The sequence below is a fragment of the Anthonomus grandis genome, chromosome 11 (genome assembly GCF_022605725.1).
Source record: "Anthonomus grandis grandis chromosome 11, icAntGran1.3, whole genome shotgun sequence".
NCBI lineage: Eukaryota > Metazoa > Arthropoda > Insecta > Coleoptera > Curculionidae > Anthonomus > Anthonomus grandis.
In genome coordinates this window covers 20548098-20566620 of record NC_065556.1, presented here as the reverse complement: position 1 = coordinate 20566620, position 18523 = coordinate 20548098, and the positions used below count along the sequence as shown (strand labels likewise).

Here is an 18523-nt window from a genome sequence, read left to right as displayed (position 1 = left end):
TAAGAGGCATAACCTAAATGCCCATGATACACGTTTTTTGCTACATCACTATTTGAGGCATCATAAAAGATTCTTTTATGACTAAATATAAAAAAATGTTTATCAAAAACCTAAACAACACATCATTTAATTGACCACAAGCTATACATGCATCACGTCAAAATCTAACCAAATATCAATAAAAGAACTATAAAATTTAGGCATTCGAAGATATGTCATCATTACCTATGCAATCTTTTTTTAGCTTCTGCAAAATTATATTAACTTTCTTAGTTTCTGTTAGCTTAAGGCAGAACTTATTAGGTGCATAAAAAGTTCAAAATTAATTTATTATTACAGTTATTTACAATTTGAAAAAACTAAGCAAAATAAGTGTTACCAGCATCGGAATTTAATCGTGATGGTGGTAAATCCTTTATTGTTGAATATTAAATATACATACTTAAATTGCAAAGTGTTAACCATGTTTTACGACTGCTATATTGGGAAGTATCTAAATTTAAATAATTTTTCTCCCGTCTAATTATTGAACTAATTATTTGTTTTAATCATTAAGTTTTCTTGAAGCTTTATACTTTTGAGAGCTCTATTTCTATAAAAATTCAGTGATTGGGGAGGCACACAAAGTCAGTGGTCTCAAATTTTGTTAATTTTTTTAAAAACGATTACACATGTTTCGCCCTAAGGCATCGTGAGATCGGTACACTGGATTCAATGTGAACGTCAACATTATTTTTTATTTTTTATGTATTTATTTTTGTTTCAACTTAAATGCTTGTGGTGTTAATCTAATAGCTTTATCGATCTGACAATGCCTTAGGGCGAGACATGTGTAATCGTTTTTAAAAAAATTAACATAATTTGAGACCATTGACTTTCTGTCCCTCCAATCTCTGAATTTTTATTATTAAGAGGTCTCCTTAAAAAAAATGAACTACTTTTCTAAACTCTATTTCAATTATCCCATTCAGATTATGTGTAAGCCATGTTAGGCATAAGTAGTTTGATAATGAGTTTTTTAGGTATTAATTTTATTATCTATTATATCAGTACTTTTATGGAATGTCAATCTAGTGATTTTTAGAGAAACCTTGATAATATAAATAATATCGTAAAAATTTTGGTAGTATTCTTATCCTAGGATTACCTACATCACAAAATGTTAATTTGTGTTGTAACTATTCAGTAATAATTTGTGATAAGTTATTGAGATGTCACTATATTTAATTTAAGCCTTCGGTAGTAAGCAGCCGATAATAAGAATTACTGCATATTTTTATTTTATATACAAAGACTCAAGAATATGCTTTCCTGGAAGTTAATATTAAATTTATGATATGCAATAGTATTTTGATTTATGCTCCTTCCCTACCCTGTATCCAGCGAGGTATAATAAATAGTGCTGAAATAGTATTTTGTGTTAACTACAATGATTCTGTGACAAAAACAAAGAAAAAATAGGATTAAATGTTTTCATAGTAGTATTTAACAAATCTTCTTTTTCCAATAAAAGTAAATTAGGGGGTGAGTTAGGACATTATTTTTTAAAACTCATATGTACTGGACTAAAAATAATATTTTAAATATATTCACAAAACCTGGCATTCAAAAATTGATTTCTACATGTAATATCCTATGGAAAACTTTATACGAGGCATAACCTAAATACACATGGTACACGTTTTTTGCTACATCACTATTTGAGGCATCCTAAAAGATTCTTTTATGACTAAATATAGAAAATGTTCATTAAAAACCCAAACAACACAAATTCTTTATTTCAAGGATGTTTATATTATTTATATCATAATTTTTTTTTCTCTTTCTCTCTTTAGGCCATCTCAATTTGTTTTATGCAAATAATGATTAAGTCACCATTTGGCATGCCATTATTTAATTGACCACAAGCTATACATGCATCACGTCAAAGTCTAACCAAATATCAATAAAAGAACTACAAAATTTAAGCATTCGAAGATATGTCATCATTACCTAAGCAATCGTTTTTAGCTGCTGCAAAATTTTATTAACTTCCTTAGTGTCTGTTAGCTTAAGTCAGAACTTATTAGGTGCATAAAGTTATTTACAGTTTGAAAAAAGTAAGCAAAATAAGTGTTATTAGCATTGGAATTAAATGGTGATGGAGTAAATGCTTTATTGTTGAATATTAAGTATACATATTTAAATTGCGAAGTGTAAACCATATTTTACGACTGCTATATTAAAAAGCATCTAAATTTAGATAATTTTTCTCCCGTCTAATTATTAGAGTAATCAATTTTTTCAATCATTGAGGCTTCTTGAAGCTTTATACTTTTGAGAGCTCTATATTTATCATCAATCTACCCATTCAGATTATGTGTAAGCCATGTTAGTTATGAGTACCTTGGTAATGAGTTTTTTAGGTGTTAATTTTATTATCTATATTATCAGTACTTTTATGGAATGCCATTCTAGTGATTTTTAGAGAAACCTTGATAATATATACGATATCGTAACAATTTTGGCAGTATTCTTATCCTAGGATTACCTACATCACAAAATTTTAATTTGTAATTAGAAGTTATGTCAGTTTTTAAGTTACCAAAACATTTTAAGTTTGGTTATTTAGAACTTATTATTGAGTCTACCAAAAAACTCAAGGTTATATTAATTCAAGTTGGTTCAATAATAATTTGTGATAAGTTATTAAGATGTGACTATATTTAATTTAAGCGTTCGGTAGTAGGCAGCCGATAATAAGAATTACTGCACATTTTTATTTTATATACAAAGACTCAAGAATATGCTTTCCTGGAAGTAAATATTAAATTTATGATATGTAATAGTATTTTGATTTATGCTCCTTCCCTACCCTGTATCCAGTTAGGTACAGTAGTGCTGAAATAGTATTTTCTATTAAATATAATGATTCCGTGACAAAAACAAAGAAAAAAAAATATTTTTTTTAAAGTATGATCATAAGAAAGTTTTAGTATTTACTTACAAAATTTTTTTTTCCAATAAAAGTAAATTAGGGGTTGAGTTAGGAAATTATTCTTTAAAACTCATATGTACTGGACTAAAAATAATATTTTAAACACATTCACAAAATCTGGCAACCGAAAATTGATTTCTATATGTAATATCCTATGGAAATGTTTTTAAGAGGCATAACCTAAATGCCCATGATACACGTTTTTTGCTACATCACTATTTGAGGCATCATAAAAGATTCTTTTATGACAAAGTATAAAAAATGTTCATCAAAAACCCAAACAACACAAATTCTTTATTTCAAGGATGTTTGTATTATCATGTTTTTTCTCTTTCTCTCTTTAGGCCATCTCAATTTGTTTTATGCAAATAATGATTAAGTCACAATTTGGCATGCCATTATTTAATTGACCACAAGCTATACATGCATCACGTCAAAGTCTAACCAAATATCAATAAAAGAACTACAAAATTTAAGCATTCGAAGATATGTCGTCATTACCTAAGCAATCTTTTTTAGCTGCTGCAAAATTTTATTAACTTCCTTAGTGTCTGTTAGCTTAAGGCAGAACTTATTAGGTGCATAAAGTTATTTACAGTTTGAAAAAAGTAAGCAAAATAAGTGTTATTAGCATTGGAATTAAATGGTGATGGAGTAAATGCTTTATTGTTGAATATTAAGTATACATACTTAAATTGCGAAGTGTAAACCATGTTTTACGACTGCAATATTGAAAAGCATTTAAATTTAGATAATTTTTCTCCCATCTAATTATTAAAGTAATAATTTTTTTCAACCATTGAGGCTTCTTGAAGCTTTTTACTTTTGAGAGCTCTAATTTTATCATCAACCAACCCATTCAGATTATGGGTAAGCCATGTTAGCTATAAATAGTTTGATAATGAGTTTTTTAGGTATGAATCTTATTATCTATATTATCATTACTTTTTCTGGAATGCCAATCTAGTGATTGCAGATTTTTAGGGAAACTTTGATAATATAAACGATACCGTAACAATTTTGGTAGTATTCTCATCCCAGGATTACCTACTGCATAAAATAATAATCTGTAATCAGAAGTTGTCAGTTTTTAAGGTACTAGAAGATTTAATAAAGTAATAATTTGTGATAAGTTGATAGTATGATAAGTATGATAGTATTTTGTGATAACTATAATGATTCCATGACAAAAACAAAGAAAAAATCAAACAGTATTTTCAATATCTTATATAACTTATTAAAAATTATTTGATTATGGTGGAATACCTACTGAGAAATAAATATAAAAAAGAAAAAAAAACAAATTTATGTTTTTTTAAAGTATGATCATAATAAAATTGGTATTCACTTACAAAAAATTTTTTTCCAATAAAAGTAAATTAGGAGGTGAGTTGGGACATTATTCTTTAAAACTCATATGTACTGGACTAAAAATAATAATTCAAACATATTCACCATTGATTTCTATAAAAAATATCCTATGAAAAAGCTTATTAGAGGCATAACTTAAAAGCGCATGATACACGTTTGTTGCTAAATTATCATTTAAAGCATTATAAAAATTCTTTATGGCTAAATATAGAAAATATTCATCAAAGACCCAAACAACACACATTCTTTAATTCAAGGATGTTTATATTACCATTATCATAACTCTTTCTCTCTTCAGGCCATCTCAATTTGTTTTATGCAAATAATGATTAAGTCACCATTTGGCGGGTCATTATTTAATTGGCCACAGGCTACACTTACATCACTTTTAGAAAGATTTAAGAAAAGAACAATTATAGAAACAAAGGTCACGCAGTTATTTAGTAATAAATCGTCTGTTTGCCTTGTGACATTAATAAAATCAATTAATAGCCACTAAATTAATATCTTATGACCTATAAAAAAAACCATTCAATTTATATACCCTCGTCATAAGAAATACAGGAGCAGATACTTAAAATTAAATTTAAGTATCCACAATGGAATCTTCCCGAGAAGTTTGCCCGGGGCGAAAATGCCCTGCCGAAATCTTCTTCTTAAAAACAAAACATCCATCGAAAATGCGAGAGAAAGAGCGAGAGGGTGAAAGGAGGAAGAAAAGTTATTTAAATAAGAGAACGGCGAGGGTGCAAGCGGGCAAATAACACAATGAAGGGCTGCCTTAAAAAAGCCTCTCGCCAAAAGGGAGCATCTAGTACAAGTTTAATTACTTCGTATATTATGTATTCTTGGGGGGTATATGGACCACTATTGTTTCGAGAAAGGTGGATTTATTCTCTTGTTCTTGGGAATAATAAGGGACCACCACTTTTTTGTTTGGATCAAGGAGAATTTAATATAAAAATACACACAGAAGTATCTTTTCTCTTACACGGTTTATCTTAACGGAATCTGTTTTTCAGGTCTATTGTAGCTTTACTGAATCCTTTGCATCATAAACATTTAAAATAGATATCTGCATAAGTTAATGATGCTCTCTATACTACCAACAAATCAGTCAGGCCAATTTGTTCTATTCCTATATACTATACAGTTATATGTAGTATTTCCTCCTTTACGAAAATAACTGCTTGATCATCTCCCATATAATCAAGCTACTATTATACCACTTTCCATGTTTTGGCTTGTTTTTTCGACTAAATGCTAGATGATAAACTTGGAGTTTTACCTGGTTAGCTTTGAACCCTAAGATATATTTGTAAAGTATCTTTTTCTTCCTAGAACCAAAAATAAACAAAAAATTTATCATTTTTAAAAAATTTATCAGTTATTCTTGAAATAAAAGACTCTAGGTAGGAGTGAGTTTGTTTAAAGTTTGTTTTGTGTTTAACATGTTTCGGAAAGTTTTAGTTTTTCCTTCCAATCGAGATTTCTAAAAAATTAACTTACAATTTAAGATTGCTCTAATGGAACAAGTCAATTTTCCAGGGGCTTGCCAAGTGCCTTTAAATCAGGTGTACAATAATGATGTACTGGGTTTCAGTTCTTGTCTGCTCTTCTATGGCAAAAAGTTCTTATTAAATTATGCAATCGAGGAGAGCTTTAATTAAGGAAATAAACTAGTATTAGGCCAGAAATAATTTCAAATGTTCCTAAATCTGATTTCCAAGTCCTTCTTTACATAAAAAAAGGACTATAATTTTTTTAAGTCTTGCTGCTTGTATAGTATCCATAGTTAGATGTTGTTTCGTATAACTGTCAAATTATTAAAAAAAATAAATTACTACGTTCATTAATAAAATAAGGTATAGAAATCTCAAAGGGTCAAAATATTTTGTTTTAGAAGTGTGGGATGTAGAATGTATACTGTACAAAAATAATTTTTGTCAGCTAAAGATAATTCTTCTAATGTATCCGATTACGCTCTTTTATAGTAAAAGATTGAACATTTGAGCATAAATTCGGTATAAATATAGCTTTACAACGAAACTTTCGGAATCTTGTGCAATTATTTCACAATATTATTGACCCAATTTTGCTATTTGAATATTTTCTGAAGGATTTACCTTTACTATTAGCAAAAGACTTATTTTTCGAAAAATTTAAATGTTTAAGGGATTCTAAAGCTTTGCATTTATTCTTATGAAAAAGACCTGTATACTTTGAAATTTCTAAGTTGCTTGACTAAATTTCTCAAGACTGTCATCAAGTAAGAAATTCCACTAATCAGTTTAAAATTGAAGAGAACTTCTAAAGACTCGTAAATCAGATTTTAGTGAAATAGAAAAAATAGCATTTAATGCATTAGACGCTATTAATCGTTTATTTTGGTCTTAAGGACTGTGATGCAATTACCATTGTTAATTGCGAAACTGCTTAGCAGTTTTAAAAACTTATCCTGTAAATATAACAATAAATAACAAAACATTCAAAATTAGAAAGGTCGACATTTTTATATATTAATTTCTCATAAAAATCATGGAAAGTTGACCAAATTTTGTGGTCTTCGTTGAAGCTAAGAATGCTTATTGTGTGGAAGCTTGCAGTAAGGTTAATCTACGCAGCTTTTATAGTAATTTGAAAAACCCTCGTAATAAAAATAGTTATTATTCTTTCGAATTTTACCTTGACCTTCAAATTCTGAATTATCTTAATTAACATAACAAATTCGTTATGATACTCACGAAATTGATTAAAAACATTTTAAGTATCTTCGTACCTAATTAATTAACCCTTTTTTTGTTGCGTCTTTTAATGGCTAATGGTATAAAATTCTGTAATTCTATTAAGGCACGATTCTTTCTTTTTTATCAATAATTCCGCAAAGTTAAATATTAAAGAAAAGGCATCGATAACTAGTTTAAAAAAGTAGACAAATTAATTTTATAAATTACTGCAAAATCGAATTTTAACAAGAACAAATTTATTGAGCTCGGACTAAATTATTAATTATTAAATAAAAAGAGGATGAAATAAATACTTCTTTATTAATTAATATTTATTTACTTGGTGGCTATCTGAAATTCCAAAGTGGAAATTAATTTACGTATGTAGAAAATACTTTGGATCATTGCACGGCGCAATATTGCCAAATAGGTAAAATTATTTTCAGTGCATCTAATATAATAGTTGAATAGAAGTCCATGTTTTGTAGGAGAATGCGTATATAAAGATAATAAATAGGGGAAGTCTTTATCTCCAAGAAAAATGCATGTGGGACACTTAGGTAAATGTATTATGCATTTCGGCTGTGTAAACAGCCATCATCAGATACAGAACATTACAAAAAAAATATACGTTCACCAAATAAACCAAAAAATTACCCTAGGGTAATTTTACATTTTACATTTACAACAATTTTACATTTAGTAACATTTACCTTAGTGTCCCACATGCATTTTTCTTGGAGATAAAGACTTCCCCTATTTGTTATCTTCATCTAATATAAGTCAGTTTTACAGCAATCGGGTATTAGGGTGTATTTTATTTTAGCCTAAGTAAATTTATTTATGATATTTTGCAACACCGCTTTAATTTTAAATTATTATTAAAAGATTTTGGCAAAAGAATGACGCTTGTACACATCTAGACTATGCTAGGAAAAAGAAGAAATATTACGGTGGATGAAAATGGGTTTATACTTCAAACAGTATTTAGATTTATTGCAAAATTTTACCAAGGAAAAGTAAGAGGAAAGGAATTAAGATATCGGCCTTAATAGTTCAAAATTAAACAATAAATGAAATGTATTTCTTTAACTAATTAAAATTCGGCTTGAAGGACCACCTTACGTTAACGCATAAATATAAAAAATTAAAAAGTTGTAAACTATATTTTAAATTTTGTAAGTAATTGCTGACGCAAGTAAAAAAGTAAGATGTAACAAGTAAGAAGATTGTAAAAAACGAAGGCACTACACTTTTTAAATGGCACTTACCGATTAAGCCAGTTGTGGTTTTCTTATGGTAATGGAGTAATTTTGAAAAGAATGATGCATTAAGAATTTGAAATATTTAGTGTTTATATATTTTTATGCGTTTAGTGAATCATTAATGCTTATTCACAAATATTATATTAGTTTTTTTTCCAGGTTGACAGTATGATGTCCTGCTCGCTGCCAATCGTTCCGGTCTTATCAGCGCTTCCCTCAATCACCACCCAGGATTTCCCCATACAATTCGGAATCAAGGTAAGTCCCTAGATTAAAAAAAAACATTTATTTTTAATGAAAATTTACTATACGAGCCAATTCGACGTTTTCATTCCACTGTTGCGGTAAAAATAAAAATCTCTAACAAGGAAACGGTGCTTTGCGAGCGCCTAATTTCTCAAAGGACACTTTCTTGGCCAATATTCAAATTCACCGACCGGCGGATTCACTTCTCCACGCGAACTCCCTAGAGAACTTCCTGCAGATGTTCCTGCATCGGAACAACGGGCGCCTGGAGACGTCGAATTACACACAATTTAGTGGGCACCGGCTCTTCCGACGTTCTGGGCCCCGTTGAGGCCTATGACTCAATGGAAATGGACTGACTAGCTTACCCTCGTGCATACACATAAAAGAGAAAAAATGAAGAAACCCGATAGAGTTTACGTTACATCGTAACGTAACTCTATCGGGTTAGTTAGCGTTCATTCTGCATCTAATTTTGAGTTAAATAAGCAATTTGGAAAAATATTAACATGTGTGTTAAGGCATAACTTAAATGGATGTCATGTACGTTTTTTTATAATTAAGTTCTTTTGATTTATATTTGTCGTGATTAGGCCTGGGTCAGAGGAAGATTTGAGAAAACAAGATTTTCAGTTTTATTATTTTTGATGAATATCCCGGCCAAGCATATAACCTTATCTATGACCAAATAAACAATATTTGTTGTTATCCTCACTTATGCATGTGACGTACGTAAGCACCACTTAAGTCTTGAATTTTTGGCAAGTGGTAAATTACTCTACTGTCAGCTTCTTTATGGAAATACTTAAAGATATCAACAGTTTCTTTTTGTATGTGTTTTTTCTGATAACAGTAAATTTGTAGCATTTCTTCGTCGCTTTTCGATTCTAGCAGAGCTTCGCAATCTCCAAAACCATCACCTTCTTTGTTTTCAACATTATTTCCAGTCTGCATTACTTCTTTATCCACAATTTCATCAGAATCATTAACATATTTCTGAAATCAATTTTTTTTTCTGTAAATTTGGGCATAATTCCTCGTTAGCTGATAATATGATCTGCAATACTATTGTTCAGCTGCACCTTTTGTAGATAGGAGATTTGTTAATTGATATTTTCGAAATTTAACAGTGTAAAAATGGTTTTACACTTATGAATAGATTTGAATAATTGCAATTCATTTTTATCGATATCTTGTTTGTTTAAACTTTTTTATAACAAACATTGTCAAAATTGACAAGTTTTTAGCAATTATTGATAAACTGAATTTACAATAGTTTTCTTTCTTCTTTCAGTTGTATCGCAACCTAAAAAAGAATGCAGAAATGTCGTTAAAAATTGATTATACAATTTCATAACCTCGTTTATAAAAATTAATGACTTATTTGAATTTAATCGATTTAAAAGATCAATATTTTGACCCACAATAATGATAGTTTTATTTGAATCTCTGGCAATTTCTATCAAGGTCCTAATTATATCAGCATCAGTTTCTTCTTCTGCTTGTTTATAGGAAAATTCTATTGACCGTAATGCTTCCAATAACGTTTTTATAATTGTATCTTTGTTTTTCTCGTTAAGCACTATTTTTTTTGCAAAATGGTATTTTTGTATGGTTTAGATAACTAAACTCTGGAATATTATTTGAGGATTTTTTACGTGAGTTGTCCTCTTCTAATTGAATCAGGTGCTGCTGTTTCAGTAATTGACTTTTTAATTTTCGAATACTCTTGGGGAAAATATTACTATTTTAATGTTAGAGCTAATTGACACAGATTAAAATATAACTAATACCTGCCTTGCTTTGTAGATTTAAATAGCTTCATTTACAGAAATATAGTGACAATTTTCTATTTTGGAAATCAAGATAAACTGATTTATACTCTTAAAACCTTACCCCCTTCTACTTCTCGATCTCAAATCAAACAAATTTATTATATCCTTTAATTTTTGTTATATTATTTTCCTTTTGTAATAGGCTTTATTCTGACATTTTTTTTCACTTTTTACCTTTTTTAAACACTATTCTTTTTACTTTACTTTACGCACTAGTCTAAAGCTATTTGTTCATATACTGATATCTTTGTTTAGGCATAGTTTAAATACATGACCTATATCTTTTTTTTATTATCTTGTTTTAACTTTTATTTGTTCTGGTTAAAGCTGGAACAAATAAACTGTTAAAAGATACATAATTTCCAGATATATTCATTTTAAAGAATATACCAGCCAAGTAGCAAATATGTTTAATTATTTAATTAAACATATTTTTAATAATTTTTATTTTGATGATATTTAAAATAGCAAATAGCAGTATCACTCCATTATTAAACAAACCGCTAGTCGAAACAGAGGAGACAACCTAGATATAATTTTAAAAATATAAATAAGAAAAAAACCTATATAAATATATCTATAAAATAAGAGCAATGATTTATTCTGAATATATTTTCCAGGTCGCAAACATCCTCACCATGGCATAACTTTAATGGATATGATGTACATTGTCTTATAATATTTTTTTTAATTGACCTCGCTAGGGCTAAGAACTATTAAAAGAAACATGACTTTTACTGAAATAATAAAAAGTGAGCTCTGATTTGCACAAACTAGATCCGAATTTAATTGCATTTACGTCAATAAATCTTCCAGTATTTTTGAATATAATCTAATCTCTATCCATACACGGATTTATTTATTTTGTGTAGATTCTCTAATAGAATAATATAAATGTCTGTATTAGTACCTCATTGTAATTTTTCTTGAATTTTTGACAAATGCTTTATTATTATTTTTTTCCTCATAAAAATAATAGGTAGGTATCAGCAGTTTTTCTTTGAATGTATTTTTCGTTAACAGTAAATTTATAGAAATCGTCATAAATGGTTTAATTATTAACAAATATAACAAATCATTTTGCCAAAAATCACAGAAAAGTTCCAACAAAATTGATTGCCGCTGTTGTTCAGAACTTTAAATTAGAAACTGTGTACTTTTTTCATATAAATTTGCTCGTTTATTGCGACCAATATTTTTTATAAAGGGTTAAATTGCAGTTTTTTCTTCCCTCAAGCTCTGAAGAGCCATTTTGTTTTTATTCTAAAAACTCGATAAATTTTTTAGCTTTTTTTAGGCAGTTGTGTCTGTCCATTAATCAAGCTCCTGAACTTAATTATAGATGAAATATTAGTCTTTTTCCAGAAAATGAGGTCAGTTTTTTCTTCCTTTAGGCACTTAGAAGCACTACACATTTCTCACAGTTGAAATAAGTTTTTCCTTTTTTTATGCTCTCATAATTCAGTTTGAGTTTATTGCAAAAATTTGATGATATTTTATTCTTCCTCCAGGAAATTGATACAAGTTTTCATTTCTTTGGACTCTTAAGACACAGTCTAACAATCAGTTGAAATCTATATACTTTGCTAAATAACCCTTTTGTTTTTATTTTAAGGCATAGATGAAGATCTAGTCTTTTTCCAGGCGCTTAAAGTCAGTTTTTCCTTCCTTTAAGCTCTTAAAACCTATTTTGTGCGTATTCTAAAAATTCAATAAAATTTTGAGCTTTTCGAACTTGAACCAACACTTGATCATTGATATCCCTATTTTGGCATAATTTTAATGGGTGAGGTGCACTTTTTTATAATTAGGTATGCTCATTTTGATATAAGCCTAAAATCTCATGTTAAATATTTCTAGGTAGTTACTCATGTACTAAATGTAAGGTATTTCTTCTTTCCATATTAAGTCTTATGTATAATAATCTTATTCGTGGAAGAACTGCTTCCTCTGGCTTTTTGTCCAAATAGAAGGGATCATAATTGTTTATTTATTCTAAGGGAGGAAACTAGTGAGCTATCTTTATTTACTTTTTATGTTCATCAAATAATCTCAGCCTGTATGGTGCTGAACCAATTAACTTATTCAATAAAACAAACTTGTACTATTGTATTAAATTAAAGATAGAAAAATGACACACTTTTTCCGTAGGCCAGTAGTAAACTATAAAATATCTTTGAGGTTCTTACGTACACTTAATTTAACATTATTTGCAGAGCTTCACTAGATTATTTAGAGTGTAAAGATAGAGAAAAGAAAAAAATGGTCATATATATTAGAGGTAATAGGGAATACTCTATGAGAAATTTATCACTGCGATTGCGACTACGACTCACACCCTTCCTCCTAGAATGACTCAACTTAACTGTATACTGCAACTCTTGAACTGATCATCAAGAGTCTGGAAAAAGGCCCTTATTAAGGTTTAAAGAAAAAAGGGAAAAACCCGTTTTTGACTCATGGGCTTCTCAATATCGAAACTATGACTCGACAACAGTGCCTTGACTAAACTTTAACTGCAACTGACTTAATTTTTCGAAAATTTAAAAAATGTAATTAAGCTTGCCAGGTTACTTGGTCATAGATATCCTTACTTTTGCATAACTTTAATGGGCGTGACATATATTTTCTTATAATTAAATTCTTTTCATTTATATTTGTTCTGATTATCACTGGGTCAGGAGAAGAGTTGAGAGACATATGGTTCCAAGCTCAATTTACTCTTTCTGGAGTAAAGACGATTCGTTAAACGTTAAATCTGTTTAATCTCGTGTCTTTCTTCATCGATCTTGTTGTGTGTGAGCTTCACCTAGAGGCTCAATTTAATGTAGCTTACATGGCTCAGTTATTGATGCACCAACAAATGTTTCTTTATTAATTTCTGGGACCTAGTAGTGTACTTTTATTAACTGTCATTAAAAAAAAAATATATCTACGTCAAAAAAAAAGTTATTAATTAAAAACTAAAAGAGCGAAGGGAGATCGTAAACAACATATCATGGACACGAGACAGAAAGTTGTGCGACACACGTCACACTCTAAAACAACATTTTAGGTTGCATAGCCATGATAATTAGCGGGGCTGAGGCACATTTCGTGATATGCGGTCGGGTTGTGCCGGTGACAGATCGCCGAGAAAGCGGTCGCCTGTCGTACGACGGCACTAATTGATGGATGAACCCCGGGGGGCAGCTTATGCCGGGGGTGGAGGAGGGATTTCGATCCCCACGAGGCATAATACCCTCGAAACTCACCCTTCACTAAGGAGATATTCTGTCTTGTGCCCGAATTGGGACGCAATCTGGTTTCGTCCTGTTTTGCTTTTGTGCTGTTTATTTTCCGAATTAATTCGTGGTGTTAAATATTTAAAAAGTTATTTGGGTTAATACTGTGTTAATTTAAAACGCGTTTTAATATTCATTAATTTTTGTGACAAGGAAAAAATGTTTCTTTAAATATTATATTGAAAATTCGTTTGCCTGGTCGCTCTGTAAAATAAATAAAAAACGTGTACACAGTGTTATAAGGAAAGCAAAAAGAACTTTATAATTAAAACCCGATTTGAATAAGCTCAAGTAAACTTAACCGATAGTTTAATTTGCCCAGATTAGATCACACCAACCTGTGTCAAATAAACCGACATCATTTGACATCGCTAAGCCCTTTGTGTAGTAAATAGACACGTTTGTCACCCTTTGTCACAAGGGAACCTTATTGAATTATATTTAAATTTAGGCTAAAGGATCCGGTATTAACCTTTACGTTAAAATTATTAAACGTAGAAAAAAAGGTCTCGTTTCCGTCGCATTTGGTCGATCGAAAGGCGCCATTCAACGCTCAAAATCGCATCAGAAATTATTCGCTTGACCGTAGCCGTAGCTGAAGCTGAAGAGCCGAAGCTGTCGCTGGACCATGACTGAAATAATAATGTCCGGCAACGGTGGCGTCGCGTTTTCGTGTTTTGCATTCGGGTCGTGACCCGTACGTGACGCCAATCTATCTTTCATACGCTCGTTGCTCTCTCTATACCATATACGCTGCTGCTGTTGCCTGTCCCGGCTTTTTCTGATAGAACTTCATCACTTATTCATTTATGATTCAAATGGAAAATTAAGCCTTTTTTCCTCTCCGCCCCCCTCGTTTGTTTTATTTCAGTTATGGCAAGTTTTTTTATCCACGGTCAATTTTCTCTAATGGTCCAATGGATCTGTATGAAATATTTAGCGATTATTGTAATCAATTAAATATAAAAGTGAACAAATTATGACTACGCTTAAATGTTTTATGCATCCAGTGATTTTTTCTGTTTTCGGTCTATAAGTGAAGTTTATTAAATTAAATATTAAATTTAATTTTACCATAATTTTATAAAGCAATTTATTAATGTTTACTATATTTATGTAACCCAATAATAACTATCTAACTAAAAACATATAAAAGATTTGGTACAATAATAATAATGAAAAATAAAACAGATTTCTTAAGCATAACGAGAGCATAACAAAAAAATAAAAATTACATTCTATTTAAAATGGACATAACTATTGGCACACCAAATAAAAATAAAATTTAATCCCAGTTCTAATATTTTGTAAGACCTCCTTTCCTTTTTATAATATGAGTGAGCCTCCTTTTCATTGAAAGAACCAGCTTTGCGTATAGGAAGGCTCAAAACTATTCCATTCTTGCAGCAAAACACGTTTAAGCTCTTCCTTACTGGAAATATGGTGTTTCCTTATTCGTTTTCCTAGCTCACTCCAAAGATTTTCGATCGGGTTGACATCTGTAGATTGAGGAGGTATATTTAAAGTATGAGAGACATTAAACGCAATCCACTGCTTGACTATATAGGCTGTATGTTTCGGATCGTTGTCCTGTTGAAAGTAATAATCATTTGCCAAATTAAGTTTTTCCGCACTAGCTCTTAAGTTTTTTTTAGAATATTTAAATATACATTTTTGTCCATAATACCATCTATAAAAACCCGATTTCCGACCCCTCCCGATGACATACAGCCCCACACTAGTACACTACCACTACCATGTTTCACAGTCTTATGCAGATTTTCTGCATCTAGTTCACAATTGGGCTTCCTTCACACAGTCACTTTTCCATCTGAATGAAAAATGTTGAATTTACTTTCATCAGAGAATATTACTTTGTCCCATAATATATTATCTTGATGAAAGTGTGCATTCGCAAATTCAAGACGCTTTTTTTGGTTAACCTTATTAATAAATGGTTTATTCCTAGCTACTTTGGCACTATATCCAGCCCTATGAAGAACTCTTCGTACTGTTTTTGGGCTCACGTTGATGCTATCTTCTTCTGTCAATATAGCCGCAATTTCAGAAGCGCTAGTTCGAGGATTTTGCTTAATTTTATTCACAATTTTTCTTTCTTGCCTCTCCGTTAACTTTGGCGGACGTCCAGTTCTAGGCTTATTTTTTAAATTTTTTGCAGTTTCAAACCTTTTTAAGACACTACGCATAGTAAATCAACTTTTTTTTCTTTACAATTTTATCAATTGCTGAATAAGATTTACCCTCTTTTCGCTGCTGTACAATTATTTTTCGCTCGGATTTCGATGTTTCTTGGCCTTTGCGACCCATATTTGCAATGTATGCACTTAAAATAAGCACTAAACCTAAAGAAATATTTTATTTCATATAAATTTTCTGTTAAAGAATGTAAAAAAACTGCTTCAAAATTCTCACATACAAGGCACTTATTTTAAAACACTTTGTAAACATGTGTGCCAATACTTTTGTCTATGGGATTTTTGATAGAATTTTAATATGGGTTCTTTTGTAAAGCCTTTATTTATTAAATTTGTATTAAATATTAAGAAACGAATGCTCTTGGGTATACACTTTAAATTAGAAAATATTTAAATGTAGTAGGTCTAGTAGCTTAAGAGGACAGACACGAATTTTAATAAAAATCAATATGTGCCAATACTTTTGTCCCTCACTGTATAATAATTGCAATTTTAAATTTTCCATTAAATCTTAGTCTAAGTTTGTATAAAAATCATGTAATTTTCAGAGATATTTTTTTTGTGAGTGCTCCAGTTTTCTTCATTATTTCTAGAATTTCTTTTCTCAAAAAGTTGGGAAAAAATTAAGAATGCAAAAAAATTATATGCTAAGAAATATTAAAAAATATTGGAGAATTATAAAAAATTCCATCTAATCAATTAAAGCCTCATAGTTAAAGGTAGACTTAATTTTTTACTATTTTCGGAAATACCTAGGAATTTAAGTGTAATAATTAAAATTTCTTAATGCTCGCATAATATAAGCTAGGTCTCCATTTATAAGCAATTGGAATTTTATGGAAAAAGTTGTAAATTGCAAAAAAAAATACCTAATATTTTTACGATTTTTTAATTTCCTTGAAATTTAAATAAGAAATACTCAAAAAATATTCTAATCCAAGTAATATAAATTAAAAAATTAAAGATCTCCCTTTACAAATAATTTGAATGTCATTTGAATTTTTTGGAAAAAGTTGAGATACAAAAATATATCAATCTGATATACCAAAAAACATCAAGAAACTTTAGTAAATCCCATGAAAAGTACCAAAAAATATCCTTTAAACTAACTAAAGTTTTTTTAGAGTTGGTAGATTATTATACATTTTCAGAAATTGTAGAAAAATTGCTGTATAACAAAAAAACATAAGAAACGTCAAGGAATAACTCCATTTGGAGAAAAAGCGATGCATAATTAAAATATTAAATAAATTGCTTAGAAGTGCAATTAAAAAATTACATGGAATCTTAGAAATATTACAAAATTAAAATGTAATTTGAAATTAATTTATAAGTAATTGGTCCATCCACCTTTAGTCCAAATAGTTTAAATTTTCTTCTTTTTATAATATTTGTTTGTTTTTCTCTCCAACTTAAAACTACCATTTCATTTAATTTAATTTTCTCCTTTTATTATAACCAATTTAATTAATATTTTATATTAAGTCTTAACAACAACAAATCTGCGCGTGTACGATAGCCTTTAAATTTCTAAATTCCTTTGGTTTGTGCTGAACGGAGACCAGAGAGAAGACGACTTCCTTGTTAGCACTTTATCATCGCGCATTGATTCCAGTGTCGTGATCTATACGTTTATTTCCGCAACTGTTGTCTTAATCTCACCGCAACTGTATATGAAAAAAAATTGTAACGGTAATAAATACTATATATATGTAAGTTTTTATAAGCGTCAAGGCTACAAAAAAATACACAACCATTATAATATATTATATGAAAACAAAAAAATTCCTAATTTGTTTGTGAGGAGAACACTAATATTTAAAACTAAACCTATATTAATAAAAAAAGTTTAAAATTAATTAAAACTATATGAATAAAATTAACATAAGGCACACATGCTCACACATAGATATAATGAACAAAACTTACAACCTATCTGAAGTAAATTTTGCTTAAAAGCCTCTTGAACTATGTTAAATTATCACAGGTTTTAATGATCATAGGTAATTTATTGAATTCTATTAAGCCTCTCTATGGGACAGAGTTGAGCAACTGATTTATGTTACATCTGTCTGTCAGTGTGCGATTTCTAGTACCATAATTATGTACATCTTCAAAAACTCTTAATTTATCACTAAAATCATTAAAAAAGATATCTAAGAATTAAAAATATGAGGAATTTAAAAAGAAATACAAAAAAATGTCCTTTGAACTTTTTTGAATTTATTTTAAAATTGATAAATTGTTAGTAAAAACTGGATCAATTAGTTATCAATTACATTCTTTGCATGTCAGGAAGTCAAGACGCATTAAAGTTATAAAGCCTTTTAATAGGAACAGATATTTTCTATTTCTATAGTTGGCAACATATTTGTTATTTTTAATGATTTAATACATGAATTATTCTTGAATTTTCCAGGCAGTTTAGGGCATTTTTGTATTGCTCAAAAGCACCACTTAACTGCCTGGAAGGGTTTTAAAAAAAGGTTTTTTAAATTTTAAGCTATATTTATATACATATATTTATATTTTTAATACCTTGTCAAGGAGACACACATTCATTTTAGATAACAAAATCTACACTGACCAAATCCTGATAAAGA

At 29.5% G+C, this 18523-nt stretch overlaps 1 protein-coding gene across 1 annotated transcript in view; it reads left to right on the top strand.

Moving 5' to 3' along the window:
- Positions 1–18523, top strand: part of LOC126742423 (polypyrimidine tract-binding protein 2) — a 556294-nt gene that overhangs the window by 148720 nt on the left and 389051 nt on the right. Inside the window, exon 2 of the mRNA XM_050449074.1 lies at positions 8499–8597. Coding sequence (XP_050305031.1) covers positions 8508–8597 — 90 coding nt within the window. The 5' untranslated portion in view covers positions 8499–8507. The remainder of the gene's footprint in view (positions 1–8498; positions 8598–18523) is intronic.